Source organism: Alternaria infectoria (assembly GCF_024043175.1).
Source record: "Alternaria infectoria strain BMP 0036 chromosome Unknown scaffold_1, whole genome shotgun sequence".
In the NCBI taxonomy this organism is placed as follows: Eukaryota; Fungi; Ascomycota; class Dothideomycetes; order Pleosporales; family Pleosporaceae; genus Alternaria; species Alternaria infectoria.
This window is the reverse complement of record NW_026250690.1, coordinates 1568310-1595455: the sequence shown is the minus strand read 5'-3', so window position 1 is coordinate 1595455 and position 27146 is coordinate 1568310. Positions and strand designations below refer to the sequence as shown.

The following is a 27146-nucleotide window of genomic DNA, read 5'->3' as shown; positions in this document are numbered from 1 at the left end:
GTACATACCAAGCAATGAAGTTCATGGGTCATAAAAGTCTCCGACGCGAAACCGGAGCCATCGGCTAAAGGCAAAGATGTGACATTGTAGTATGCGAGGTCTTCCGCTGAGACCCTGATGACGGTTCCTTTGGCAGTTTGTCAGATCGCGATACCATAGTTTTAGAGGCGAAGAGACTAGGTCTGCGAACCCTGAAGCAGCTCATGCCACGCTTGATCGAGCTCCGGGCTTGGGAAGCCTGCAAATGGTGTACCCGCCACGGTCAATGGAAAAACTCGGGTATGTCGACGAAACGCTGTACTCCTTGCTAAAGCTACCAGATCTAGTCAGCATCTGTTGCTAGATCAGAGGAACTGGAACAGAGGTCTTACCAGGGAAGAGCTCTGGTCTGGAAGACTTAAATTCCGCATCTAAACGGGCGTAACGAACCCGCAACTCTATGTAAGAGAACCCTAAAACTGCTAACGCAAGTGCGCAAGCGATGAAGATCAGTCGCGTTGAGGCATTCTTTCGGTCGCGAACTCTGCCTCCGCGAAACGGCATGCTTTCATCATCAGAGGATGCGCACACCGACTCGGCGTCTCCAGTGTTTTCCACAAATTTCGGCATCAGCGCGTCGTGTTCTGGAACTCGATGACACCTCGTCGATGTTTTGACTACCTGAGTACCGGACATGTAAACAGAAAGGTCGATGCGAAGAATGACTAAAGAGCAGCTGATTGTCATTGGATTACTTTCCGAGGAACGTGGCGTTAAAGCAGCGGTTGGCGGAACACGTTACGGGTGCTCCGTGGAGTTGTCCGACAGAAGAGAGCGGTCCCTTCGCCTCGGCTGCGCGAGGCGTAGCAGCTTGGTGCGGCGTGGGCGATGCACGATCCAACATGAAAATCCACATAGATACCTAGGTACCTAGCGCTCTGCAACGTGGCAATCTGTTACACGACGTCGATAAACAATTGCCGAATTACTATTTCCTCGTAGTACACAGCGCTCCTCTTTTCCAGCGCGCTATAGTTACATGGTTGTAGTACCGTGCCTCTTGACCACCTGCACTTTAGCGAGGGCTAACCAGCTCTTGCATGAACCTGCAGCTGCATGGCGTGGAATCCGGCCAAGTTCGAGGCATTGTCACTGACGCTAATGCTCCTCGCTATCATCTCTGTTGTATTGAGATTCTGGGCGCATACGAAATCTGGTAACCGCATCGGAATTGATGATGTGCTCATAATCCCGGCCTTGGTAAGTCATCCCGCGTTGCGTCTCGCAACAAAACGCAGGGCTTAACCACTATTCAGATATGCACAATCGGCATGGCAGTTGCTCAGGTCATCGGTTAGTGACTGTGTACTAGACGTCTACCGTATCTCACGAGCATATAGGTACCCAATTTGGGGAGATGGCACAGCATCAAACCAACATCGAGGGGCCAAATGGTCCAGTGTACACAAAACAGCTAGAAGTATACGAGAAGGTGGAGACAGCTGTCAACAGGGGACGTTCGCCGCTAACATCTGCAGACAAATTATACCCTGCAACTTCTTGGCTTAGCTTCTCTGGCTTTCAGCAAGACGTCTGTACTATGCTTCTATCGACGAGTCTTCTACGTGTATCCACGTTTCCTATTCGCCAACAATATTCTTATCGCCGTCATTGCAGTCTGGGCCGTATCGCTCTTCTTCGTAATTCTCCTGCAGTGCCGAGATCCGCGAACACTCTGGACCTCTTTCGAATACGCGAGGGTGGAGTGTGTTGAACCACTACCTTTTTACTACGCTGTATCGATCAGTGGATTTCTCACCGACATTGCAATCTTGGCCTCACCAATCCCGGTCATTTGCCAACTGCAGATGCACTGGAAGACCCGTATTGCGGCGACATGTATTCTTTTATTGGGCGCAGTGTGGGTTCCCTTGTTCCATGATCATGACGCTCTTGCTGACCATGACTAGAGTATGCGGTGCTGGTATCGCACGTTTTGTTACTTTCATCGAGATTGGTCGAGGCATTATGCACAATTATGATGACATTACCTGTAGGTTTTGCCCAAAGTCAGCATTAGTCCGGAGAGTATAACTGATCCTGGTCCAGACTTTACCACTCCGATCTTTGCATGGGGCATGGTTGAAAGCTCATTAGCCGTAGTAGGCGCAAATCTTCCTCTCCTTCGACCATTGCTACACCGAATCGAGGGTACATGTTCTTGGCTCGGGCTATCCCTTTCCTGTCTCCAATCCAGATCTTCCTCCAGTAGTAGCACAGAGATAGGTAGTCCAGAAATTGGGACAAGAGTCAAGACAGAAGAGGCGCGGTGGGAGAGAGAAGAGTCCATTCGAAGCTATTTAAGCTTCGATTTACCTCCGCGTCGAGAGTTCTTCCCAGAAATGTCGTCTTAGGTCTCTAAGAGGGAGGATTCAACAAATGAGACTGGAATATAATGCTAATGAGACTCCAATGGTCAAGAGCTCAGATAGCTGTCGGCGGTCTGAAGTTCAAATGAAGTTCTCGCAACGTGCTCAGCACACCAAGAGTTGAAGGCCGTTCAAGCACATGCCCTCAAGGCCCGAATGCTCACTTCGTGATTTTACCTAGATAGCTTCTATATTTAACATGACCAAACAAACACGCGGTCATGTGCAATAAATGCGGCTGGGAAGGGTGCATATACCTCTTTGTGCGCTACAATGCTGATACAGTCTTGGCACATGAATGCAATGATGCAGTAGAGACCAAACTACGTGGCATTAAACGATTTTCGAGCTCGCGGGTTCTTCATCCCATATGGCTTCGAAGATCGCAAGTGCAGAACCTGGTGGCTGATGCAAGTCGTGAAACTTGAATCTTGCGTCGGCTTCGATAAGCAGCGCTTTCCACTCTTCCAACTCTCGCTCTCTAGCATTGCCTACTTCCAGCATTGTCAAATCCATCGCCCTGTATAAGAGGTCAATACCACAGATGCGGCTTTTGCGACCAGCTTGAGCTTACCTGAGCTTTCGATCAAGGCCGTTCGGCAATGCGCCAGGTGGAGGCATCACTGCATCGATGATCAGGATACGTGCGCCTTTCTTCAATGCAGGCATCAAAGCCCTCAGCGCCTTAATGCAGTATACATCCGGCCAATTATGCAAGGTCCAACGGAAGTAGTATACGTTAGCATTCTTCACAGGCTGCTCTTCGAAGAAGTCATGCGCCATGAACCTCACATCTAGCCCTTCCTCCGTCTTTGAGTTTGAGATCACACCTGGAAGGTCTTGTACCACGAGCTGAAGACCTGGAAATTTTCGGACGAGAGCAAATGCCGCATCACCATGAGAGCCTCCGAGGTCGACCACAGTTCCCGGAACGATTGAAGACCAACAATAACCGTCTGTCAGATGACGAAGAGAATATGCTTCACCAGTGGTGAAGGAGCTCATGGCACCGCCAAATCGGCGTGCGCGTTCAGGATTCTGGACGAGCACCTCATGAAATGGCAGGTCTGTCTTGTTGGCGAGCGAGAATCCCTGGCGACTGGTCAATAATACTTCAATGTAGCCATGTGTACAATCTCACAGTTTGGTTTGGCTCGGCAGCGTTGGGCCAGGTCGTCAGGGCATCAGTGAGCTTTTGCGTTGCTGGCCACAGTTCTTCTGTAGTCACTGCAACCCAGTCTGACACTCGCGTATCGTTAACCATCTGTCGCGAAGCTGCAGAGTGCGCGACGAAGCCAGGACGGGGCTCTCTGAATATGCGAAACGCAATGCCTAGCCGCAGTATGCTGGTGATCGCCGCGGTGTTAATACCAATGGTGGCTGCGAGATCCTTGAAAGAAATCTCCCCATCTATCGGCACCTTCTTCGCAAGACCAAAGCGAGAGGTGAATTGCAGGTATGAGATAGCATTGTGCTGACAGCCATCAGTTTGCAAGCCGTGCCTCATCCCTTCGTTCCATACTGACATGATGATTGAAGATCAGATCTCTTGGGGTTTGGAGCAAATCGTTCAGCTCCTGAGTTGCTTCAAGGACGGCATTTCGTGAATCTTCAATTCCCGACGGTAGTTCGAGATCAGCAGGACTGTCTGCGTTGAAGGACGGGTGCGGTAAGTTGTTCTTGGAAAGATGCTCGTCCACTCGTTGGGTATGATGCGCGATATGAGCGGCAAGCTGAGCTATACGGCTCTGGGTGGTAGACATCTTGACCTGGTCGATTTTGCAAAGATACGATGGGGTCTTCATGAGCGTAACTTATACCTTCCAAGGTTGGCACATAATGGCCTATACCTAGTGATTGGACGCATACACGACGAGATGTATGGTGCGCATGGACTTATGCAGCAGGCACCTGAGTTTGACAGCCGCGGGTAGCGTGTCTCGGTAAAGGGTGTAGGTAGACTGGGCTGCTAATACCGACACGTCTAGGTGGAGACTATGGGTCGGCACAAAGCACGAGGGGCGGCTGTAATGCACCTGGCAGGCCTAGGCGCAGTTTGGCAGTAGCAGTGAGAGTTTTCGGAAGCAGCATCGCATGCGCAATCTTGACATGTAGTACTTGCGATAAGTCATGGAGCTTCGTGGTTCTGTGGTGAATGATGAACTTCGGCCCAGTAGCAGGAAGAAATTCGGGGGCTGGCGCGAGCCCGGGAATGGCCGGCACGCATTGACCAGCGCACCTCCCAGCTCCCTCAGCTCCCAACTGCGAGCATCGAACGACGTCACCATCATACCTTAGTGATGTACACGCTGCTTGGCTGCGCACAATATTCCGTTCATTTCCTACATGAAAGGAGTACTTCTGGGTTCTTCCATTAGTTCTATAACCAGCTGGAATTACCTAGGTAGGTAACCTTGGAAACAGTGCCGTCATCGACTCTAACGGGCCCATCTTCTTCAGTCGCAAAGGACGCATTCACGACAGATCAAACCCCGTATACCCGTTCTCCGCCGTCTCATTGATAGTCTTGTAATAAGTTGGCACACCTCCAATGTACATCAAAGGCTCCCTGGGCTTTCCAGGGATGTTGGTACCCATGTACCACTGTCGCAGCATTAGTAAATTACAATTTCTCATCCATCGACTCTCTGCAACTCACAGAATCTACACTGGGCAACAGCGACGCATTTGCAAGCTTCCAGATGAGCTCTTTCCACTGATCTTCGCTCCCCTTCTGGGCCACGATTCTACGAAGCGACTTCTCCTTCATGTGGTTCATCGTTTGCAAGATCCAGCCGCCTTGCAGCTCAGCGCACGTGGGACCATTGCACAGCGCAGTCGGCGCTTGGGGCCCATATGTGAAAAACATGTTCGGGAAGCCTGCGACAGCCATTCCGAGATACGTCTTGACGCCGTCCTTCCAATGCTCGCTCAAGCTCTCGCCTGACGGACCGCGGATATCGATCTGTTTGAGACCACCGGTCAGGGCATCGTAACCGGTCGCGCTGATGATGTAGTCGAATTCGTGCTCTTTCTCTGTGGTCTTGATGCCTTTCTCGGTAATCTCTTGGATCGGCGTACCCTTCTCGCTGACGTCGACAAGAGAGACGTTGGACTTATTGTACATTTCAAAGTACCCATTCTCCAGCGCGATACGTTTGCAACCGAAGGAATAGGGTTGCTCAATGGGAGCGAGTGTATCAGCGACTCGGTTATCACTGATCTTCGCCCGCGTCTTGTCTCGCCAAAAGTTGTATGCTTCGCGGTTGGCTTCTTTGCTAAAAAGCATGTCTTTATAAGCTGCAAGCCAGAACTTGAAATCGCCTTCATTCCATAGATCTTCGTAAACCTTCATTCTTTGTTCTGGCGTATCGTCGAATGTAGAGCGGGGGATGAACTCAAACGAGAAGCCTGAGAAGCGGGTTTTCAACGCTGCGAAGAAGTCCGGATACTCAAGCTTGGCGATGGCTTGTTGCGGAAGGTCATAGTCGACTTGACGCATTGGCATTGACATGTTCAGTGTCCGTTGAAAGACTGTGAGCTGACTGGCAGTCTTGCTCAGCTCCTGCGCTATTTGAATGCCGGTAGCGCCAGTTCCAATAACAGCCACCTTCTTGCCGCGGAGATCAGGTTCCTCATGAGGCCAAAATGAGGGATGGAGGAAGGTGCCTGATCCAAGGTTAGTGAGTTTCACTGCGACGGCAATGTGATCCGACCTTTGAAAGAGTCGATGCCTTTCCAATCGGGAATGTGTCGCTTCGCCGCGAAGCCAGTGTTCAGCAACAGAAACTTCACCTTGTACATCTCGCCCGCCTTCGTTTTCACTGTCCACCTCGCTTCGTCATCACTCCATGTCGCAGATGAAACGAACGTGTCAAACTTGGTATCCTTCCTCAGATCCCATACCTTAGCCATGTGAGCAAAGTAAGCGCGAAGCTCCGAGCCTTCTGGGAACCTCTGCTTCCATGTCCAATCCTTCCAAAGCGCTGGGTCGGAGAATTCGTAGTGGGGAATGGAGCTGTCGACACGAACGCCTGGATACCGATTCCAATACCATACACCGCCGTAATCGGATCCGTGCTCGACGAGCTTGACGTTATAGCCTGCGTCGCGGAGTATCTTCAGTTGGTATACGCCGCAGAAACCTGCGCCAACTATCAGGGCGTCGAGCTCTTCGATGTACGTGCCATTGGTGCCGTTAGCACTGCCGTTGAGGGACACTCTTTGGATATCTTCGATGGAGCCCATGTTGATATATGACTTGAGCCACAGTCGCGCTGGTGGATACGAAGGATGAAGCCGATATGATGTTGATTACACTGCAGGTGTGGCTAGGGAAGAGATGACAATGAGGGGAAGCTTGCACGGATAGCAGACTGTTGGACTTCTTGCGTAACATAAATGAATAAGCTGCAGTCCATCCGAGGTGTATTGGCACAGCGCATCACGCGCGAGAGGGTAATCCTGCAGTTCTTGGTCTTGTTCATCAGGCCATACCCCGACGAATCCTTGTGCTCAGTCTCAGACTAGATCGGTGAGAGGTGGTAACACATTGCATGCCCCGCTTACTCTGGTACGGGGTCCTTCAGACATGGCACCGCTGTGGAGCTGCCAAGGCCTCTGCGGTACGGCACGCCCGTTGGATGGCTAGGGGCAGTTCGTGAAGCCGGAATGTGGCATGGCAGGGAGTCCAACACCTATCGCACGATACAACCTGAACGTCACACTGACATTGCTCCAAAGTACGAGGAGTGCGGTCGTCGCTACCTACTACTTTGCTGTGACGCCAAGTTTGGCAGCGCCTGCAGCGGATATGGTCAGTTGCGCAGCTACCCGTGGAGGGTGTAAGACCCATGTAGTACTATATGCATCATGGGAGGTTCGGCCCTTTTATTATGCGGCCGAAGAACCAGGCGTTACAGGCGGGGAAAGGTAGCGCGGGCACTCACTGGAGGAAGACCGTTTTGTAACCATGACATGCGTTGATGAGGGCTCTGCTGATGCGTCTTACAAGCATGGAAAATCTTGCCGGGCAGTTTCGCACCAGATAATTTGAAGTCAAAAATGCATCCGATGCCGGCCTATGTAAAGCCCGAAAGAAGAACTTCAGCTGCCAGGCCTACTACACTCAAGTACGATGTGCATATCAGCGGTTACTATCATCATGCTAGACTTATTAACAGACGCGCGTGTTATTCTGATTTGAAGTCTGCGACATTGTACTTTCAAAGGCATCATGGGAATGTCGCACACGATAACAATCAAGGAGACAGCTGCTCGGACGTGCATGACGTTCGTCAATGTGACAGCGTCTAGTCACAGTAGCTTGTTCGTTAGCTGTGAACCTACAAGATACGAAGATGCGCCGTGTAACCCTGAGTACACAAAATAAACATCATGCCACACCTAACGGTTGGTAATAGACATAATGGGAAGCGATAGAAGGTATCAAAAGAGCCTATAGACGTTGACTTAGCGATACAGGGCGTCGTACAGCGCTCGCGGAAGTGCTTGGCAAAAAAGGTTCGCCAAAACATCAACACCCCAACTCCTGGACGACGACGTGTCCCTAAGAGGGTAAAAAACAAGGAAGCCCGACGTGGGGGTCGAACCCACAACCTTGAGATAACCAATCGAGTCTGATTAGGACGTGAAAGCTAAGAGTCTCACGCTCTACCGATTGAGCTAGCCGGGCGATGCTATTGTTTGATGGAAGAAGTCGAGATTGAAACGCCTCTATACTCGGATGGTGCCGTCTGAGAGTAACGTTCAGGTTGTAGCAAACCAGGCTGCAAGTTGTTGAAGTTTGGGATTGGTGGTTGTGGTAGCAAAGAAAATTTCTTGCGGTCGTGTGGGGCCGGCGGCGGCGGAAGACCGGCGAACATCGTGCGTGTAGCCTACATGACTTGTCAACCGGGAACGATCATGCGGACGCTCTTCTACTGTTTGGAGTGATTCGCTGGTGTTACAGATGGAAGGTATTGTTCGCTAAAAATATAGTTCAGCCGCGGTATAGGGGCGTCCGATGCGCATAGATGCAGCGACGTTGTGTGTCACGACCGCGAGCTTCTGGAGTCAGGTGTTCCTGCTTCGACTCCGGACACACACAGAGATTTGTCTTCGCTGGTCCCAAGTTTTGAGACTGCGAGGCTGGTTACTGCAGTGTAAATAGGGGCTCATGGCAATCCAGTCGCACGCCCTGCCTAGGCACGCCATGCCCAGGTGTGAACTCTAGGCCGCTCGTTGATTGAAATCTTAGATCCGGCGTAGAAACACGCCAGCAATGAATTCTGGTTCGAATCGATAGTTGTCCTCCATGTGCTACGTGTACTACGTGTACAAGGGGGGGCATGTTGCGACGCAGGTAGGCTGAGGTAGCTATCCGGGGGAGCGATGGATCAAGTGGGAGTGGCTCAATGTATTGGTGCAATGTAGCAATAAAGACCGCAAGAACATCGCAAGCATCTGAAAAAGATTCAACGAAATGCAGAGTCGTTGTTGAGGTTGCAGTGTATTGCTCCTTGTGGACACCTTGCACCCCATAGCTGCAGCACCCTGATGACGTATCCACTCCTGTCCCCACGTGCACAGACCACTGCCTCAGCTCGGATCAGACGGCTACACCCAACATAGAGGCTCGTTCTTGTACAGTCGACGTTCACACAAGCTTTCTGATCGACGTCTAATGCGAGGCTGGATTTGAGAATTTTGGAGACAGTGCGAGGCTGGGTCCTAGGATTGGTGCATATCTAGTATCTACTTCGGACATGTCGATTCAGACTGGTTCCCTACTCCAAGCGTACCTCAGGAGGCTCAGGTTAGCATTGTTGTTAGCTGGATGATATGAAAGCTTGGACTAAATTCATATTTTAAGTTGAGAAGTATACTATTGATGGGATATATTGCTGCCGTTACATCGTTTACTCATACATCATGAAAAGAAGAAATCGCAATATGCATGCATGCAGCCCACCGCCCCCAAAAGAGGTATACTTGCGACCCAACGCCTTGCTGTGACATAAAACAAACAACCCCCAAAGATACAGGATTCATCATGGTGATTGCCAAATGCTCACCGATAGATCATCTCTTCCCGGAGAACACTCCTCGGTGGACTGGGTACGTGTGGCGCAGGGAGACTCAACCTCTTGGTTTCGACCTTGACCTCGCGCAGATCGATTTCTTGTTCCAGTTCGCCGACATCGTGATATGTTCCCACATGTTTGACCAAGCTGTCTACTGTCCGGCAAATCGCGTCGACGTCTCTGCCCTTGCTACAGATTGTGCACGCGTACTCGCCATCTGGGGTATGGCACTTGATTACGAAGCGCTGGGCAAGACGGAACTCGCGTGTGTCCATGATGTCGTGTTCATAGCCAGTTGTCTTGTCCCAGACGGTGACGGGTGTTCGTTTGCCTATCATCCAGAAGTCTTCGCTGGTTACGTCGAGGCGCACGCCGCATGCAGGACATGCGCAGCTACCTCCAGGGGCAAAGGAAGCTGCCAAGGGATTTCCGGGCATGTATTGTAGATCGAGTGCGTAGCGGCAGAAGAGTTGCTCGGGGCCATCCATGGACATAATAGCACTAGGCGCGCGCTGCGAAGGGACGAGGGAGCGCGGAGGCGATGCAGGGCGGGGTGGGGGTGGTGCGCCGACTTGCGAGCCTCCTAATCGTTGTTGCGCTTCTTGTAGAGCGATCATGGAGCCTTCCCTGGCTTGGTTTGAGGCGGCGATGAGTTTGGACATGTCGGCGCGAGTCAATTGGCGGTCGTTGTATAAGGCATCTTGGAGGACATTTATAACGGTTTGTTGGAGGGAGATGATGTGCGCTTGCAGTTTGTTCTCGACGATGGCTGTGCGCGGGGTCAGTCTTGTACCAGTTCTCCAGCGCAATCCACTTACCATCACCCTGGGCGAACCTGCTGCCCATCCTGCCATAACCTTGGTCATACATTCTCTGAACCATCATGCCATCCCTCTCAAAATTGTTTCCTACGTCGTCGCGCCCTCCACCGTTCTTCAGCCGATCGATCTCCTGTTGTCTACCGTCGGCTCTCTTCTGCGCCTCTTCGAATTGCTTCTTCAGCTCCTTGATCTCGCCATCTTGCTTCGTGTCGCGCTGTTTCTGTCGATGCTGTTGGCGCTTGTCTGAGACGCGCTCCCATAGCCCCATAGACGCCGTGAACGTGCCGACAAGCGTGGACGCCAACGTGGCCACGATGAAGGTTTTCTGAGCCGCACGTGTCAGATTTGCGATCAACAGTAAGCGCGGAGTAGGCATACCTTGAGTTTCTCCTCTTCGATCCATGATGCGTAATTCATTGTCGCGTTGGTGGTGTGAGCAAGTACGCTCGTACGCCGCTTCGATATCGAACCGTGGAAAGGGCCGAGGAGATGGCGTGTTAAGGTTGCACGTTAGGAAGACGACACGTGCGTGCTTGACAGATTATGATTCCAGCTCTTTCAATCTCGCGCAAGCAACTGCCTTTTCAGAAATCGATAATGCAACAAAGTGAAGTAGGAAAAGAAAAGCGCGGAGAATAAAGCGCAACCCCCTCCGCATTGCCAATGACGCACTCTGTCCTCCGCCCGTCCTGCAACACACGCGAGTCGAGCCCCCAAACGGCGCCCGACCTTAGATCAGCCGGGCATGGGAAATAGCGGCAGCTGATTGCACCAAATGTCGCGCAAATATCGGAATGGGCATGGACGCAGTGCTCTGACCGCTGGTTTCACGATGTGTTGCGAGCCGCGCCAGCAAAGTGGATGCGCCATGTGCAGTGATGTCATGCCGCTAGCTGGATTGGCTTTAGCTGACATGCGGGAGATGAAGCCGGCGAGGACCGCAACCTTAATATAAGCATGGCGGCCACGAGACGCCTCGACGGAGTCGTATGAGGTTTGCAAGGAAGCCTCCAGGTTGCGGTTTCACATGCATCAAGTGAATATGGCGGCGAACCTTGGAAGCCACGTCTGCTTCAGCCGCTCCAACGCGTCGCACTCCCAATGGCACGTTGTGTGATCTTTTATCGATCTTCTCAACGGCTACGCATGGATATACTTAGGTACCTGCGCAGTATATGACATGAGATTGTCAGGGGTTTGTCCATTCCCGGCTGCCTGTCATCACCGACCCCTTTGTAAGCTGACTGCATTGCCTTCCCGCAGCCGAAAGCATGTTGGTATCAGCTACCCGGCGCCTGCCGAGGGTATCTTCAGTCCTTGTTTTGTTGTTGTACGCGACATGGGATTCTTCAGGTTTGGACGGTCCGATAAAGATGTCGATCTGATTCTGTACAAACACCATGCCAGTCCGTGTTGTTGATACGTCAAGGACATGACGTGAGCGTACGCCCAATGCAAGTCTACGGCGCGATGGCCAGGTAATGAAACAGCATCAACCTTGACGCACGCTTCACCGACTCTTTCGACAAGGTATCGTTTACTATTTGAAGTAATGTAACAAACCCAGTTCTTCCAGAGCGTCAACATTTGCTAGCGAACATAAAGTCTCTTACGATACAGAAAATAGCAGAAGCTAAAAGAAGTGAAAACAGGACAAGAACGGCAAATTGAGAGCTCGCTGTATCCTATGTGTTCCGCGCGTCGACAAGCATTCCATTTATGAACATCAATAAAAGCATTATCGTCGTTTGCTCTAGCATCCGCTTGCAACACTCTCAATCGCGTACTGTGAACAGAGACGTCAAGAACAACCCAAGCGCTGACATCGAGCAAAGTCTCGCTAGTAGCGATCAACCTTAGAAAAGGTAGTTTTCAGCCACTGTGAGATGGTGTCAAACATGGCTTCTTTTGCAGCTATTCTCGCCTTCTCCGCTTCGGGATTCTTAGCAGGAAAGCCTTCGAATGCATGTGGCTGGCCAAATACTTTATAGTATTGCACCCCCGGCGCCGACCAGCCTTCCTTGTTCGGATTCTTAGGCCTGCCGCCCGCAAGCTTCTCAGCCATGACTTCGACCTCGCGGCAGAACATGTCATGCTCAGCTCCGATAAGCAGAATCTCCTGCGGCAAGCTTTCCCTTGTACCAAAGTACGTTGGACTCAAACGCACATCCTGCATGGATTCCTTCTGAGCTTCATCCAGGTACAGCTTCATAACATCATCCCAGCTCTTTCCTATGAAATCAGGGACTTCAGGATCTGGCCGAGTTGCCATCTTTGCATCGCTATCGGGGCCGAAGTCCACGGCAGGATAGATCGATACGACACCCACAACTTTGGACACGAGCCGCGAGTCTTGGGCCGCGCCGAGGGTAAGATTGCCTCCGGCTGAGCTGCCGCAGAGGACGACTTTTGACTTATCGATGGGCAATTCTGGGTCATCAATCACGGCGAGCGTTTGAGCGACGACATCCTCGTAAGCCGTGGGGAACTTGTTTTGAGGCGATTTGCCATAGTCTATACTGACTACAATACAGTTGGCATGATCAGCAAGATGTCGCGCCAGGACGTCGTCTGCTGCGGGATAGTTGACGATGAAGCCACCACCGTGGGCTCTGATCACGAGGGGCAGCGGAGTCTGTTTGCCTTGAGAGTCTTTTGGTATGAATATACGGCAGCCATAAAGACTCGGCCGACAAGGATAGTTCTTGATATGATCTGGCTGAGTTGCAGGCGCTAGCCAGGGTGAGGTCCGGATATAGAGCGAGGTGTGAGCGATTGCTCGGATGCAGGCAAACTGAACGTGCGATAGCGCCCACATGTCGAGTTTTCAAACGCTCCTCGGTTGCCAACCTTCTTGCATCTGATAGAAATCAGTGAAGCTGGCTTGTAGGTGTTTGCCTGCGCCAGATGGGCGAAGGTAAGGTGGGGTTGTCTGGGGGCCTTGTGCACATATCTGGCCTAGCTCATGGAGACGGCCACTAGTCCCAATGCAGCGAAAGCCGCGGAGATAGCAATGATGCGCCTGCCACGGATCAATAATCGAATGATGACAAAACGTCGCGGGGCAGCAGCAAACGCTACCCCACTCTCGAGTCTCATGGGTGGTGCAGTCGCGCGTGGCCGGCATCTTTTGTCCATTTCGAAGTTTCGTTCCGTGCCTGTTGATGCCTTTGCGCCCCTGAGCTTCACCATCTATCGTCAACATGGCCACTCCCAAGATCAGTGGGCGGGGAATCCGCATCGCGATTGATGTATGTCTCACTATCATACGCACAACTGTAGCTGACAAGGCAGCGCGGCGGTACCTTCACAGACTGCGTAGGCAACCCCGGCACGGGCAAGATGGAAGACGACATTCTCATCAAGCTCCTCTCCGTCGACCCCTCCAACTACGATGACGCGCCGCTCGAAGGCATCCGCCGCCTCCTCTCCAAGTTCACCGGCACCGAGATCCCCCGTGGACAGCCGCTCGACACGTCCAAGATCGAGAGCATACGCATGGGCACCACTGTCGCCACCAACGCGCTGCTAGAGAGGAAGGGCGAGGACATTGCCATGGTGGTCACAAAGGGCTTCAAGGACTGTCTTGAGATTGGTAATCAGAGCAGGCCGAACATCTTCGCGCTGGATATCCGGAAGCCCGAGGTGCTGTACAAGAAGGTCGTCGAGATCGATGAGCGCGTCACCCTGGAAGACTACGCGGAAGATCCGGAGAGAAACCAGACACAGGCAAAGAGCATAGAAGAGGCCGGAGACAGCGCAGAACTGGTCAAGGGCTTATCGGGCGAGACTGTGCGCATACTACAACGACCGCAGGAGGAGGCGATAAGGAAGCAACTGCAGGAAGTCTACGATGGCGGACTGAAGAGCATCGCCGTCTGCTTGATGCATGGATACACATATCCCAACCACGAGGCCTTGGTGGGAAAGATCGCGAGGGACATTGGCTTTGAGCACGTCAGCTTGAGCCACGAGCTTATGCCCATGATCAAACTGGTCCCACGCGCTACCTCGGCCTGCGCAGACGCATACCTCACGCCCGCGATCCGGAAATACATCGATGGCTTCTCCAAGGGCTTCGAAGGCGGCCTTGGCTCCAAGAGCGTGAAGCGCGAGGAGGGCTCCAAGGGCGCTCGCTGCGAGTTCATGCAGTCAGATGGTGGCTTGGTAGATGTCGACATCTTCTCTGGCCTAAAAGCCATCTTGTCTGGCCCTGCCGGTGGAGTCGTTGGCTATGCGCTCACATCGTACGATCACGAGACCAAGATTCCCGTTATTGGCTTCGACATGGGCGGCACCAGTACCGACGTCAGCAGATACGGCGCTGGACGCTACGACCACGTCTTCGAGACTACCACAGCTGGTGTTACCATACAGTCTCCACAGCTCGACATCAACACTGTCGCAGCAGGTGGTGGTTCGCGCTTGTTCTGGAAGAATGGACTGTTCGTCGTAGGCCCAGAGTCGGCAAGCGCACACCCAGGGCCAGCATGCTATCGCAAGGGTGGCCCACTAACCATCACAGACGCGAACCTTTTTCTTGGCCGGCTATTACCAGATTTCTTCCCCAAGATTTTCGGCAAGAATGAAGACGAAGGCCTCGACGCGCAAGCGAGCGAGAAACTGTTCAAGGAATTGGCCGAGCAGATCAACAAAGAGGTCGCAGGTGGTAATAAGGAGAAGGAGATGTCGCTGGACGATATAGCAAACGGATTTATCAAAATCGCTAATGAGACCATGACCCGGCCGATTCGAAGTCTAACAGAAGCGCGTGGACACGATACAAGCAAGCACAGGCTCGCCACATTTGGTGGTGCGGGTGGCCAGCACGCGGTCGCCATCGCGGAAGCACTTGGCATCTCGCAAATCTTGATTCATCGCTACTCATCAGTGCTATCAGCATATGGCATGGCACTCGCTGATGTCGTCGATGAAAGACAAGAGCCGGAATCTACCGTATGGTCAGACGAGAAGGATGTGAGAGAGTACTTGCAAAACAAGATGGCAGACCTCAAGAGCAAGTCAACAGCTACGCTTAGAGACCAGGGCTTTGACGAAGAGCATGTCCACTTCGAAGAGTACCTGAACCTGAGATATCGCGGAACAGAGTCGGCACTCATGATCATCAAGCCGACGAAGGAGGAGGCAGAGCAAGAGTATGACGGCGATGAATGGGCTTTTGGTAAGGCTTTCGTCAAGCAGCATGACCAGGAGTTTGGCTTTACTCTACCGGATCGCGACATCATTGTCGATGACGTACGAGCTCGCGGCATTGGCAAGACTTTTGAAGGTCTCGAGAAGAGTGTAGATCAGCAACTCAAGGAGATCAAACCAAAGGACCTCTCAGGAGACACAAAGCGCTACGATACCCGAAAGGTCTTCTTTGAAGGCGGCCGGCAAGATACCTCGGTCTACAAGCTCGAAGACTTAGAAGTGGGCGATCGATTGAGGGGTCCAGCAATCATCGCAGATGGTACGCAGACCATCGTCGTGACGCCTGGTGCCACTGCGCTTGTCATCCATACTCATGTGGTGATCAACATTGGTGAGACGGAAGATCAAGATAAGCAGGTCGACACGAAAGAAGTCGACCCGATATTGCTCAGTATTTTTGCTCACCGGTTCATGGCTATTGCTGAGCAAATGGGCCGCGCGTTGCAGAAAACCAGTGTGTCAACAAACGTCAAAGAACGATTGGACTATTCCTGCGCACTGTTCGATGCGGATGGAGGACTAGTCGCTAATGGTAAGTTCATCGCTGGAGTAAACCGAATCAGCTAACGCCAGTGTAGCTCCTCATTTACCAGTGCATCTCGGAAGTATGTCAACCTGTGTCCGCAAACAAGCCGCCATTTGGAAGGGCAAGCTGAAGAAAGGCGATGTCCTTGTCTCTAATCACCCCATGTTCGGCGGTACCCATTTGCCAGACATCACTGTAATCACACCCGCGTTCAGTGGCGACAACATCATATTCTACGTCGCTTCCCGCGCACATCATGCCGATATAGGCGGAATACTTCCTGGCTCCATGCCCCCTGCGTCAAAGGAGCTTTACCAGGAAGGTGCGGCCATCAAATCCGAGAAGCTGGTGTCAGAAGGACACTTCAACGAGAAGCGCATCACCGAGCTACTCTTTGATGAACCAGGCCAATATCCTGGCTGCTCGGGTACGAGATGTCTCAGTGACAACATCAATGATCTGAAGGCCCAGGTCGCCGCTAATCAAAAGGGTATTAACCTAATCAACACACTAATGTCGGACTATGGCGAGCGAGTCGTCAAGTTCTACATGACAAGCATACAAGCCAATGCTGAGCAGTCCGTTCGCGCGCTGCTTAAGGACGTATACAAGCGATTCGAGGGTCAAGATCTTAGCGCAGAGGACTTCATGGATGATGGTAGTCCAATACGACTGAAGGTCTCTATTGATCCCGAGAAGGGTGAAGCTGTCTTCGACTTCTCTGGTACCGGGCCTGAAGTGTACGGAAACATCAATGCGCCAGAAGCCGTTACCTACTCAGCCATCATATACTGTCTGCGCTGTCTGATCAGCGAGGACATCCCATTGAACCAGGGCTGTCTCAAGCCTATTCACGTTCTCATCCCCAAGAAGTCGTTCCTCTCGCCGTCTGACAATGCCGCTGTTGTAGGTGGCAATGTTCTCACAAGTCAACGCGTGACAGACGTCGTCCTTAAAGCATTCCGTGCCTGCGCTGCAAGTCAGGGAGATTGCAATAACCTTACGTTTGGATTTGGCGGTACAACATACGGAGAAGGCGAAAAGAGCGGCGAACGCAAAGACACGAAGGGTTTCGGATATTACGAAACAATTGCAGGAGGATCTGGTGCAGGCTCGACCTGGAACGGCACCAACGGTGTTCATACGCACATGACCAACACCCGAATTACCGACTCCGAGGTTTTCGAGCGAAGATACCCCGTTCTGCTCCGTGAGTTCTCACTCAGGGAAGATAGTGCGGGTAAGGGTATGCACATCGGTGGTGAGGGCGTGATAAGGGACATCGAGTTCCGCATCCCCGTCCAAGTCAGTATTCTTAGCGAACGAAGAGTTTACCATCCATACGGTATGGAAGGAGGAGGGGACGCCGCATGCGGTCTGAACATCTGGGTGAAGAAGGTAGACAAGAAAGCCATCGACCAAAATTCGGATTCCAAGCGTCCAACGGAACCTGTGGAGGATGCGCAAGCGCCTACCACCTCCCATGCAGTTGAGAATCTGCTGAAGAAGGATGCCGAGATAAGGAAGGAAGATGTGGAGTACAGATACATCAACATGGGTGCTAAAAACACGGCAGCCATGCGGCCTGGTGAACGCATCATCATCCACACGCCTGGTGGCGGTGGCTGGGGCAAAGAGGGCGAGCAAAGTAGGGTGCAGGATAAGATTGACCCGAAGGGAAGTTGGAGGGGTGGAAGTATAGCCGGAAGGCAGAGCACTGCGGAGGCTAGTGCGTAGATCACAGTTTTGTATTTTGTGTGAAAACTATAACGAACACATCTCACCTTCAAGCACAGTCTGGTGCACGTGACTCACGTTGCGGTGTCAAGGAGAAGCATCGCCCTCCTAGATGCCCTCCTCAAACCACCGTCTAACTTCCGCCTCGCAAAGTTCTCTCGAATCCTCCCCAGCCCCGCCGTCCTTCCGATGCGCCTTCGCCCACCCCTTCGCAATTCTATCCACCATATCCTCTCTCCTGCCATTCCACCGCGGAAAAAACCGCATGTTCTCCGCCTCAAACTCCTTCACAGCATCCACGGGCACAGGCCACGTCTTCCCAAAATTGATTCCATTATCTAGTATAACATCACGCGCTGTGATGCCGTACATGGGCCTGTCCGCCATCGCCCTCGGCAGCAGATGCGTAAGATGTATCCGCCTATACACCATGGAAATATACATTGCAGTCGCAAGGAAGTACTCCAGCGGATCACGATTCTTCTTCGAGCTGGTGGGATACTTGAAGTCGGCGAAACTGATAGCGACATGGATGTGTGGGTGTTTTCGGCAGAAACTTGCTATTTCAACGAGGCCGTTCCACTTGATCGGGCTGATCCAGCGTTTTCTCAAGATAGGTATGGAATCTTCCAACTTTTCGTAGTGTAGTAAGAAGTTTATCGAAGCCTGCTGCTTTGGTGTGCAACGTGCTAGGGTAGGTGCGAGCGACGAGGCGTGGTCTACGAGAACATCGTTGTAGCGGAGTTCCAGGTCGGCTGTTTCGCTGCGGAGCTGGCGGCATACGTTTTTGAGTTGGTTGAACGCGTGGGGCTGCGGATTGTGCTGATGTGGCTGTTCGCATGATCTTTGGTGGCGAGATCTGGGCAGGAGGGATACATGTCTGGATGGAGCAGTCAATGCAAGCTCGAATACATGGTTGCGGAGTTCGCCAGGTAGACCCAGTAGGGAGAGTATTGGATACGATACTGGCGTCTTTTCAGGGCTATTTGCGGACGCGCTGGTTTTGGCTTTCGCTTTCTTTGTTGCGTGATCTTTGGGAACTTCTTGTCCATCATACTCGGGGTAGTTTCTTTTGCGTGTATTCCAGACCATCTTTGCAGCGGGTTTACTGAGATGTAAGACTTGTGAGAAGAGAGCTGAAGTATATACCTGCTCTGATTGTATCGCGACACGAAGATCAATCCGGAATGTCGTAGCATTAACATTTATATTACTCTAGTAGGTATGAGAATACCATAGATACGAAGGTCGTCATGCGCAAAATCTAGATACAAGTATATCGAGGCCTTAACACCTCACTTGCTCTCAACAATGATACCATCACTCTTCCTTGCATTCGCAAAGTTCTTACTCTCATAGAACGAAATCATATCCTTCCATCCTTTCTCCCATTCTTCCTTCATCCACCCATGCTCTGCAATCCATAGCTTCTCATGCACTACTTTCAACGAGCCATCGCCCTCTCCTTCCGTGGGGAAGAAGCCGCCCCATTGCCTTTCCAACTTCGTTCCCGGGTACGCGCCCTCAGGACCGAACTGCCAGTTCAGGAATGCTTGCTCAGCCATCAAACAGTTGTAGTTGTCAGTCTTGACATAATTCTGGAGAAGGCGAGCGTGCATGCGCGAAGAAGGCGTGAAGACCATCGAACCGACATTGATGTTGGGGTGCTTAGCATCGAGGTCTTGCGCGACGCCAGCGAATATATAAGGTTCGCATACTGGGCCGTCCTCCAGGAAGTCATCGAGATGCAGCTTCTCGGGTATGCATTCCTGTATCGGCGCAAGCTCAAACATCTCATCCATGTTCGACAGCGGAAAAGCATCTGCATCCAAGAAAAGGATACGTTCAAACTCCGTCTCTTTCCACATGTTGAGCTTGGCGAAGAGGTCTTTCCACCGATCTTCTACGCCGTCGACATTGCATTCCCAGTGGAGAGGCGGAAGCTCGCGTACCAGCGCGCCAGCTCCTTTGAGCAGCGCACGTTGCTCGTCTGTGACATATTCGGCTACGAATACGACGAACGGGTGTTTTTTACTACGTGTGCGAGATGACCAAAGCAGGCGGTAGATGAGCGAATGGATGGCGAGGAAATATGGGTCCTTCAAGGAAGGATTTCGAGTAGCGAGAAAAGTTGCATACGCATATCCTCTCGGACCATTGGGATTGTAGTTGCGAGGCTTCTGCTTCAGGTACTTTTGAAGCACTGAAGTGGGGAGCTCGAGTTGGAGTTCGTCTTGAAAGTTGTATTTCGTTCCGGGTACGTGTTCCGTGCTAAATGGTGGCGAGGCTCCCGCGAAGGAAGGTTCCGGGTGAAGGCCTGAAGCGGAATGCGCGTTGGCTAAACTCGACGGCCGAATACCGTCTAGTACGCCCTTCTCTCCGATTGCGGATGCATCGTCATGGTTGGAGACACGATGCCCGTCAGATGGCAGGATCTCGATCCCGTCAATGTGCCCGTCTCCATGCGCATATGAGAAACCATATCGGTGTTGTGCAACAAGGTATACGGTTCCGAGACAAGCAAGTGTCGCTAGGGTAATGTTGTGTCGCCGTCGCATATTGTGTACGGAAGTACAGTCCAAGGGTTTCGCGATGGACCTTTAGTCAGGCCTAGATGCAACCTTCGTGAAAAGGAGGGGGAAACTTCACATGCGCATTTGGTCAAACTGCTAGGGCGCCGAGCCGTGTCGTAGTCCAGCCGACAAAGAGGTGCATGTCGCCTGAATGGAACAGTGACACTGACGACGACCTGTTGATCCTGATCAAAGTCCCAACACAATTGAGAGCAAGGGTCGAGTTAATCACGCACGGTGATGTCGCCAATTCCGGGTGCTGCCGTCAGCATGATCGGCAGGCGGGCAAGGACCACCAGTCCATGCCGAGCAAGTACCCCATGGGGCGCCGCTTCGGAGCAATCTCCACTTTGGAACACCAATAAACATTTGCACCAACATGATAATGCATCTTACCCGTTTAGCACCTGCAGTAGCGCCGTGACGGGTTGCCCCTGGCGTGCCAACATCACATGAAGCCGAGCCAAAAGCGTCTAGAGGAGTCGATAGTCGGCCAGCGCATTGCGATGACACAAACGAAGATTTGTGGATGAAGACTATTTCAATTTCTTCTAACGTACAGAGTAGCTGCGCTGGTGTTTTGGAGGGGAGACTTGTGGCTGGATGGTGCATCTGTAAAGCCAATTTGCCAACTTGACGCTGGGCTCATCGACTAGTTTCGTGACAACCTCGGCTGCATACAGCGTAATGGGTAGGATAATTAGCTGCGATAGCCAAAATGCTGGCTCGAGCCCCATGGGCCCCCCCTTGGGAAGCGGGAACTTGTCGACCCATCCTGGAAGACCGTCCTGGTGGAATGGTCTTGAAAGCCCAACCGCGGCATAAATTCGGTCTCCTATTGTCCAGATGACTAGGCCATGAACTAGGTACAGCGCGAAGGAGATGCGCGCGAGGTACTGGCAAAACCCAGTTTCGAAGAAGCGCTTCAGCCATGGCAGTCGCGGAATCGACGCTACGGCTAAAAACGCAGCCCAGAAGAGGTAGAACCATTTGGCGTCAAAGACAGCCTGGGGCTTGAGATGCGACAGCCATATCCATCCGGGAGACTTTGAGATGAGTACTGTGCGATCAATATCGGGTGCATCGAATGCTGGTACACCACCAAGGTAAAGTGCGGCGATGAACAAGTGGAAGAATATGAGCTCCTTGAATCCAGCTAGGGCATTGAGAAATCGTGGAAGCTGGTCTTGCTCCGCCAGCAGGTCGAGGTCGCAGAGCAGCATTCCAGATATGAACAATGCTCCATAGAAGCCGTCTACCACGTACAGGAAGTAGAAGGCCAGAGCCACCTGGCACATGAGGCGAGCATTGCGTGTGCATCGGGAAAGAGCGGAGAGTGCGGTGTAAACGATAATGGATCCTTTGAATTCGATCGGTATCGACCAGGAATGAGGGTGGTAGGGCTCCGTGAATTCGTAAATGTTCGTGGAGAAGACGAAGCTGTAGTTCTTGAAGGTTCGATACCAGCTGACAACATCCTCGCGAAACGTAGGTTCCGTACTGTGCATATCGACAGATATTCCACTCCAATGGCGGAACGACATCCACACAAAGGTAACGACTATGATGGGAAGGTATAGTCGAAGCCAGCGGCGGAAAAGGGCAGAGCCAACGGTGTTCGATGCACTTGAGATCTGGCCGTCATGGATTTGTTGTAGGCTTTTGAGCGAAAGAACATATCCTGAGATGACGAAAAAGATAGCCACTGCGAAGTGGCCACCGGAGAATATGAGTCGAAAGAATGGGAATGCCGCCGAGTAGTATTTTCCATCGTATCCAAATGAGGTTTCGAATGCTTGATTGCCCTTGCCGCCATGAGACCAAAGTTGATTATGGTGCAGGTACACCAAGAACGCCGCAAAGCCCCTTAGGCCGTCCAGCCATGCTGTTGGTCTGGCAGGCTTGCTCTTTGTGATAGAGCGTAAGCTCAAAAACTCCGGACGCACTGCGTTGAGACTCAGTTTTGTTGTTCGTACTGGTTTCCATATTGTCGGCGAGAGTTTGACCTCTTCAAGGCAGCCTTTGTCGAGCAAACCCTGGTGTGTGGCTGGCATAGCTGAATCCGAAGCGGTAGCAGAAGTGATGGCGACTGTGGTTTCGATCGAATGTAAAGATCAATATCTAAAATCCCACAAACGCTTGGTACAGGAGCGAATGGTGCGGGTGTCGCGCGAGGCTAGAGAACGCGTAGTTTTCTGACGGGAGCTATGGCTTTAGCTTACCTCAACCGAGGCAGCATGTGTGGTTCACAACGGTAAGTTTAATAAAGTGATCGTCCAGGTCGAGCCGATCATGCAAGCGGGGAATGATGAACTTGGCATCATAGCCCAGAAGGATCCGAGGTTGCACCATCTTGTGAAGTTCAGCAGCCCACGAATCAAGACAGTTTGATATCATAGACAATACAGTTGGACCGTTCCTGATGAGAGACGTCCGGTGCGGGGCTTGAGTGGGGATACTACCGTTTGTGTCGACGCCTCCGACCATTTTGCAGGGATCATCGAGAGAAGCTTTAGCCTAGGCTTCTTGACCCAACATCGCCGCCGCAACGATGCAGGCGGCTCCTTAACCATGCGACGCACATGCGCTATTGGACTCCCGTCACGAGGCTGGTCCTGCATTCAACAGTTGTACCGATGTACCGAGGAAGTAGAGCTGCGCGGGGATTGGTGGGCGCAAGGGCCGAATGTGAAAACGACAGGAGGGTCTTGGAAAAGATAGTCAGTAAGCTAATCTCTCAAAGACTCAGGATCGAAATAGTCGCCTGCTTTTCTGTAATAACCACAGCATGCGCACGCGACCCAGGGCACCTCCACCCAAGCTTCACCTCAATATTGCAATGGCTCCCCATTCCCCAATTGCAGCGCACTTCTCGGGCAAGCTCACAAGCCAAGTGCGAAGGGTCCTGCCTGCATATCTTGCCCTGCTTTTTATCTTCTTGTTCTTCGCCAATACACACTTCTTTACTACACCTATTCGGGCTGCCAACAATTACAGGCGCGAGCTCAGATACCAACAGCCACTGCAGCTAAAAACTGATGTGATTCCGAGGAAGATTTGGCAGACATGGAAGGTCGGCCCTCTTGGCTTCGAGAAGCGCGACTCGGATTCAGCGAAGACCTGGCCGGCGAAGAACCCCCGGTATCGGTACGAGGTTTTGACCGACGATAACGCGAACGATTATCTCGAATTCCACTACGGCGCTCACGGTATCAACAGACCAGACCTTGTCAACCTTTACCGAGAGCTTAACATAACAATCATCAAGGCTGACTTGCTTCGTTATCTCGTCATGTATGCTGAGGGTGGTGTGTATGCCGACATAGATGTGGAATGTCTCCGTCCTATCGATCGTTTCATACCCGAACGGTACATTGAGGAGGAGGTCGATATGATAATTGGTGTCGAGATTGACGAGCCAACCTTCGCCGAGCACCCCATTCTCGGTGGCAAGTGCAAGTCCTTTTGCCAGTGGACGTTCGCTGCCAAGCCCAGACTGCCAGTCATGATGAGGCTCATGGAGAACATACAAGCGTGGCTTCATGAGCTGTCTCATCAGAAAGAAGTCGAGATATCAGAGCTGCAGCTAGACTTCGACGAGGTCATAAGCGGGACGGGTCCTTCCGCGTTCACGAAGGCCGTACTAGAGCAGATGACTGCACAGAATCAAGGCAAGCCGGTTACCTGGGACCTCTTCCACAACCTTGCGGAGTCGAGGCTCGTCAATGGCATCCTGGTGTTGAATGTGGAGGCTTTCGCAGCCGGCCAAGGTCACTCGGACTCTGGTAACCATGACTCAAGGGGGGCTTTGGTCAAGCATCACTACCATGCTTCGGGATGGCCGACGCTTCACCCGCGTCGCAATCACCCCATGTACGGCGAGGTAGAGCAATGTAACTGGAAGCCTGAGTGTGTAGCAGAATGGGTAAGCCTGACAGCAAGCTTCTATACACGCATCTTTACTGACATCGCATAGGACAAGAACGTCGCCGAATGGGATACGCTGCCTAAAGAAGAGCAGGATAAGCGCATCGCCAGCAAACCGGCACCACCCGGTGGCATTAAGCCTCACTAGACTTGAGCCTCTAGTATATATATATGGGTGGAAGGTGTCCATGACCGAATACATCGGGGTCTGCAGTGCGGCTGCATCGGGTCGGCGCGTGCGGGATGGAGCGGAGGTGTCGGGTGCTACCCATCGCGTCGTCAGCTCGTGGTAGGGCGCGGTTCGTCTCGAGCCCCAGAAGCCGAAGCGTAGCGCCGCGCAGTCTCGTACTCAACGGCCGCCATGGCCGCGGGTGTGGTTGGTGGTAGCTAGGGGGCGTGGTGATGGAGAGGTAGCGGAGCTCGCGTCTATGGACGATCAAGCAGATTTTGGGGCGTGACGTCATCGACGCGTCGGCCTACCACACGAATAATGTAATGTCATATGAACACAGCACAACAAGCAATCGCTCTTCGCTCCGCCTTGATTCACCGCACGTCTTTCTCGCCCATGATCTCGTCTCTGAATATACGTCCTGTGGGAATTGGGGTGAGAGCTGGTCGTTACTCAGGCCACTGTTGAGAAGGCAAACCTTCGCGTCGCTCGAACAGTCGCGTGAGATATGCCTCTTTCCAATCGCTCACGGTATGTCTTCGAAGTTTCATCCCTACACATAAGATCTCCTACCAAAATCATCATACCTAGGTACCTAGGTGTGGTCTCCGATACATTAACAGTAAGTACAGTCAAGGACGCATTTGAGCTTCGACCTTGAAGCAAACAACTAAATCGTCTGCTCGACACTCGACGTAGAGGCTACGATCTCAACAGCGCACGGGTATGCCCTTCCACTAGTGTTACCAGCAAGTGGCCTAATCTCAACGTTCGCGGCCTTGATGCTAGGATGTGGGTCTCGATTTGGGTCCCAGGATAATGCGTACTACTATCTAGACTATGCTAACTCGATTATTCTGGTCGAATTTGATATTCGCATCTCTCGAATCGACTCCCGCGTCGAGAGACTCTAAGATTCACACACCCAAATGTATGTCGCGCCAGCGCATCATTGTATTATGAAGAGACTTATTTAGGCTGTACCGGCTTTTGTCGAGGAAGTTGCTGGAGGAGGCAGATTAATATGAGAGCCCTCCTGATAACGCCGGTTACGACATCTTGGGAGAACGTTTCCCCATCCCGATCAAGAGCTCTGTCATATTGGACTTTTGCAGTAGTAGGTCGGAAAGCTGAGGCGCCTCGATGAGTGAAATCCAGTGTATCGAAACCTGGTGTACATTTAGGGAAGGAATATGAAGATATTAGTTTGGTGTCATACTTGCACGACAGTGAGAAACGGCAAAACCATTGGATGACCAGATCTGTATTTTCTTTCACTTGACACACTCGACCAGACTGTTCTACTCACGTTGCGAGTGCAGCACTGATAGGTCTGTTTCATTGTCTTCCGGTGATCGCCTATGTGGGTAATCGCTCCGGCAACGGTACTATGGACCGTACTATTCATTCACACTGCCCATACAGTGTGTCGATCACATCACTCTACTCGACAACAGTAGTGTGCGCTAGCAATAATACCCAGTGTTCTTTTCTACAATCCAAGTCATTGGTACACCTTCCTTGGCAGCGCAGATGTCGCGGCAGTCTTCGCAAGAATGGCAAACGCGCCCGCAGACCGAAACAAATTCGACAGACTGTAGGCAGCAAAGCTCCGTACCCGAACTAGAAATAGGATTCCACACGATCATGTCTAGTTTCACTGGCGAGGAGAGTGCGGAGGAGAGCCATCGCGATGACCGCAACCAGAGAGTTGGCTTAAATCGACCTCACACAATACCATCCGCAGGTACTGTAGACAACAGCATGACAACAAACGGCCTCATCCGCAGTTCGACCTCTTCGAGTCTGCACTCGCTCGATCTGAGCAACTTGGCTACAGCATTGCCTCCAACTGGCTTGACCGGCTCGTCATCGCAAGGACACTCAACGATACATGTTCGTCCGGCGAAGCTCTTCCGGTCCGCTCCCACGCGGATGTTCGCGTCACCAGGTAAACGCTCAACTTCTCCAACCGAGTCGATCGGCTCTAGCTATTCCTGGCGCTCTGGTAGAGCAGGCGTGCACGGTCGACTTCGTGATAAACCACAAGGACCGGATATGACAGAATCATATGCAGATAGAGGTGGGGGCGTCCCCGAAGTGATCCATCACGAACAAAGAGGGCGGAGTAGGGAACAGGAACGGGAAAGAGAGAAGCGGCCTGGTCTTGCACGGAGACTCTTTCGACGCTTCACAAGCTCTGATGTAGATGCGCATAGAGACGATCCGAGCATACCGAGCACTGGAGATGTATACGGCGTGAGACGTGGCAAACGAAGGAGTACCAATTTCGGGTTCTAATTGAAATGGGCCCCGGGGGCTCAGGAATATGCCACGTGACATCATGGGGCATACGACCAGACGATGTAAAGCCATCGTGTTGGAGGATAGAAGCGGACTCGATTTTGAGCGTCCTAAGAACGTGTTGAGAGGTGGTAAGTCTGCTTCATGAGGAGATACCTAGGTAGCGTCGAGAAGTAAGGCGCGCGTCATGACGTCAGCCACGTGATGTGCATTTCGCGGGTACCAACCTTGGAAGGTAGTGCAGACTACATATGAATATTACCCAAACGTTGTAACTGGACTGTCTCGCATTTTACAAATCTATAATCATGAGAAGAGATGAAGCGACGCATATTCGAATATCTTGTCAGATCCGCACATACTGCCCAGGTGAGTTTAG

The 27146-nt window shown here is 52.0% G+C and overlaps 7 protein-coding genes and 1 non-coding gene across 8 annotated transcripts; 2 read left to right on the top strand and 6 right to left on the bottom strand.

Annotated features, from left to right (window-relative positions):
* Positions 1-4883: 4883 nt before the first annotated feature.
* J4E92_000557 (uncharacterized protein) lies at positions 4884-6656 on the bottom strand (the record flags this gene model as incomplete). The annotated part of the gene is made up of 3 exons (XM_051491972.1): positions 4884-5012; positions 5068-6077; positions 6125-6656. The coding sequence occupies 3 exons, from the start codon at positions 6654-6656 to the stop codon at positions 4884-4886; spliced, it is 1671 nt and encodes a 556-aa protein (XP_051357484.1).
* A 1343-nt stretch (positions 6657-7999) lies between these two features.
* On the bottom strand, positions 8000-8103 carry J4E92_000556. The gene has a single exon. It is a non-coding gene; the product is annotated as a tRNA-Lys (tRNA).
* A 1377-nt stretch (positions 8104-9480) lies between these two features.
* J4E92_000555 (uncharacterized protein) lies at positions 9481-10731 on the bottom strand (the record flags this gene model as incomplete). Its single annotated transcript, XM_051491971.1, has 3 exons — positions 9481-10262; positions 10312-10639; positions 10693-10731. 3 exons carry the CDS (start codon positions 10729-10731, stop codon positions 9481-9483), a joined length of 1149 nt encoding a protein of 382 aa, XP_051357483.1.
* Positions 10732-12154: 1423 nt separating this feature from the next.
* On the bottom strand, positions 12155-13132 carry J4E92_000554 (uncharacterized protein; the record flags this gene model as incomplete). The annotated part of the gene is made up of 1 exon (XM_051491970.1): positions 12155-13132. One exon carries the CDS (start codon positions 13130-13132, stop codon positions 12155-12157), a length of 978 nt encoding a protein of 325 aa, XP_051357482.1.
* A 385-nt stretch (positions 13133-13517) lies between these two features.
* On the top strand, positions 13518-17791 carry J4E92_000553 (uncharacterized protein; the record flags this gene model as incomplete). Its single annotated transcript, XM_051491969.1, has 3 exons — positions 13518-13565; positions 13597-16060; positions 16107-17791. The coding sequence occupies 3 exons, from the start codon at positions 13518-13520 to the stop codon at positions 17789-17791; spliced, it is 4197 nt and encodes a 1398-aa protein (XP_051357481.1).
* Positions 17792-19086: 1295 nt separating this feature from the next.
* Positions 19087-20349, bottom strand: J4E92_000552 (uncharacterized protein; the record flags this gene model as incomplete). Its single annotated transcript, XM_051491968.1, has 1 exon — positions 19087-20349. One exon carries the CDS (start codon positions 20347-20349, stop codon positions 19087-19089), a length of 1263 nt encoding a protein of 420 aa, XP_051357480.1.
* A 566-nt stretch (positions 20350-20915) lies between these two features.
* J4E92_000551 (uncharacterized protein) lies at positions 20916-22418 on the bottom strand (the record flags this gene model as incomplete). The annotated part of the gene is made up of 1 exon (XM_051491967.1): positions 20916-22418. The coding sequence occupies one exon, from the start codon at positions 22416-22418 to the stop codon at positions 20916-20918; it is 1503 nt and encodes a 500-aa protein (XP_051357479.1).
* Positions 22419-23152: 734 nt separating this feature from the next.
* On the top strand, positions 23153-24439 carry J4E92_000550 (uncharacterized protein; the record flags this gene model as incomplete). The annotated part of the gene is made up of 2 exons (XM_051491966.1): positions 23153-24289; positions 24341-24439. 2 exons carry the CDS (start codon positions 23153-23155, stop codon positions 24437-24439), a joined length of 1236 nt encoding a protein of 411 aa, XP_051357478.1.
* Positions 24440-27146: the final 2707 nt, after the last annotated feature.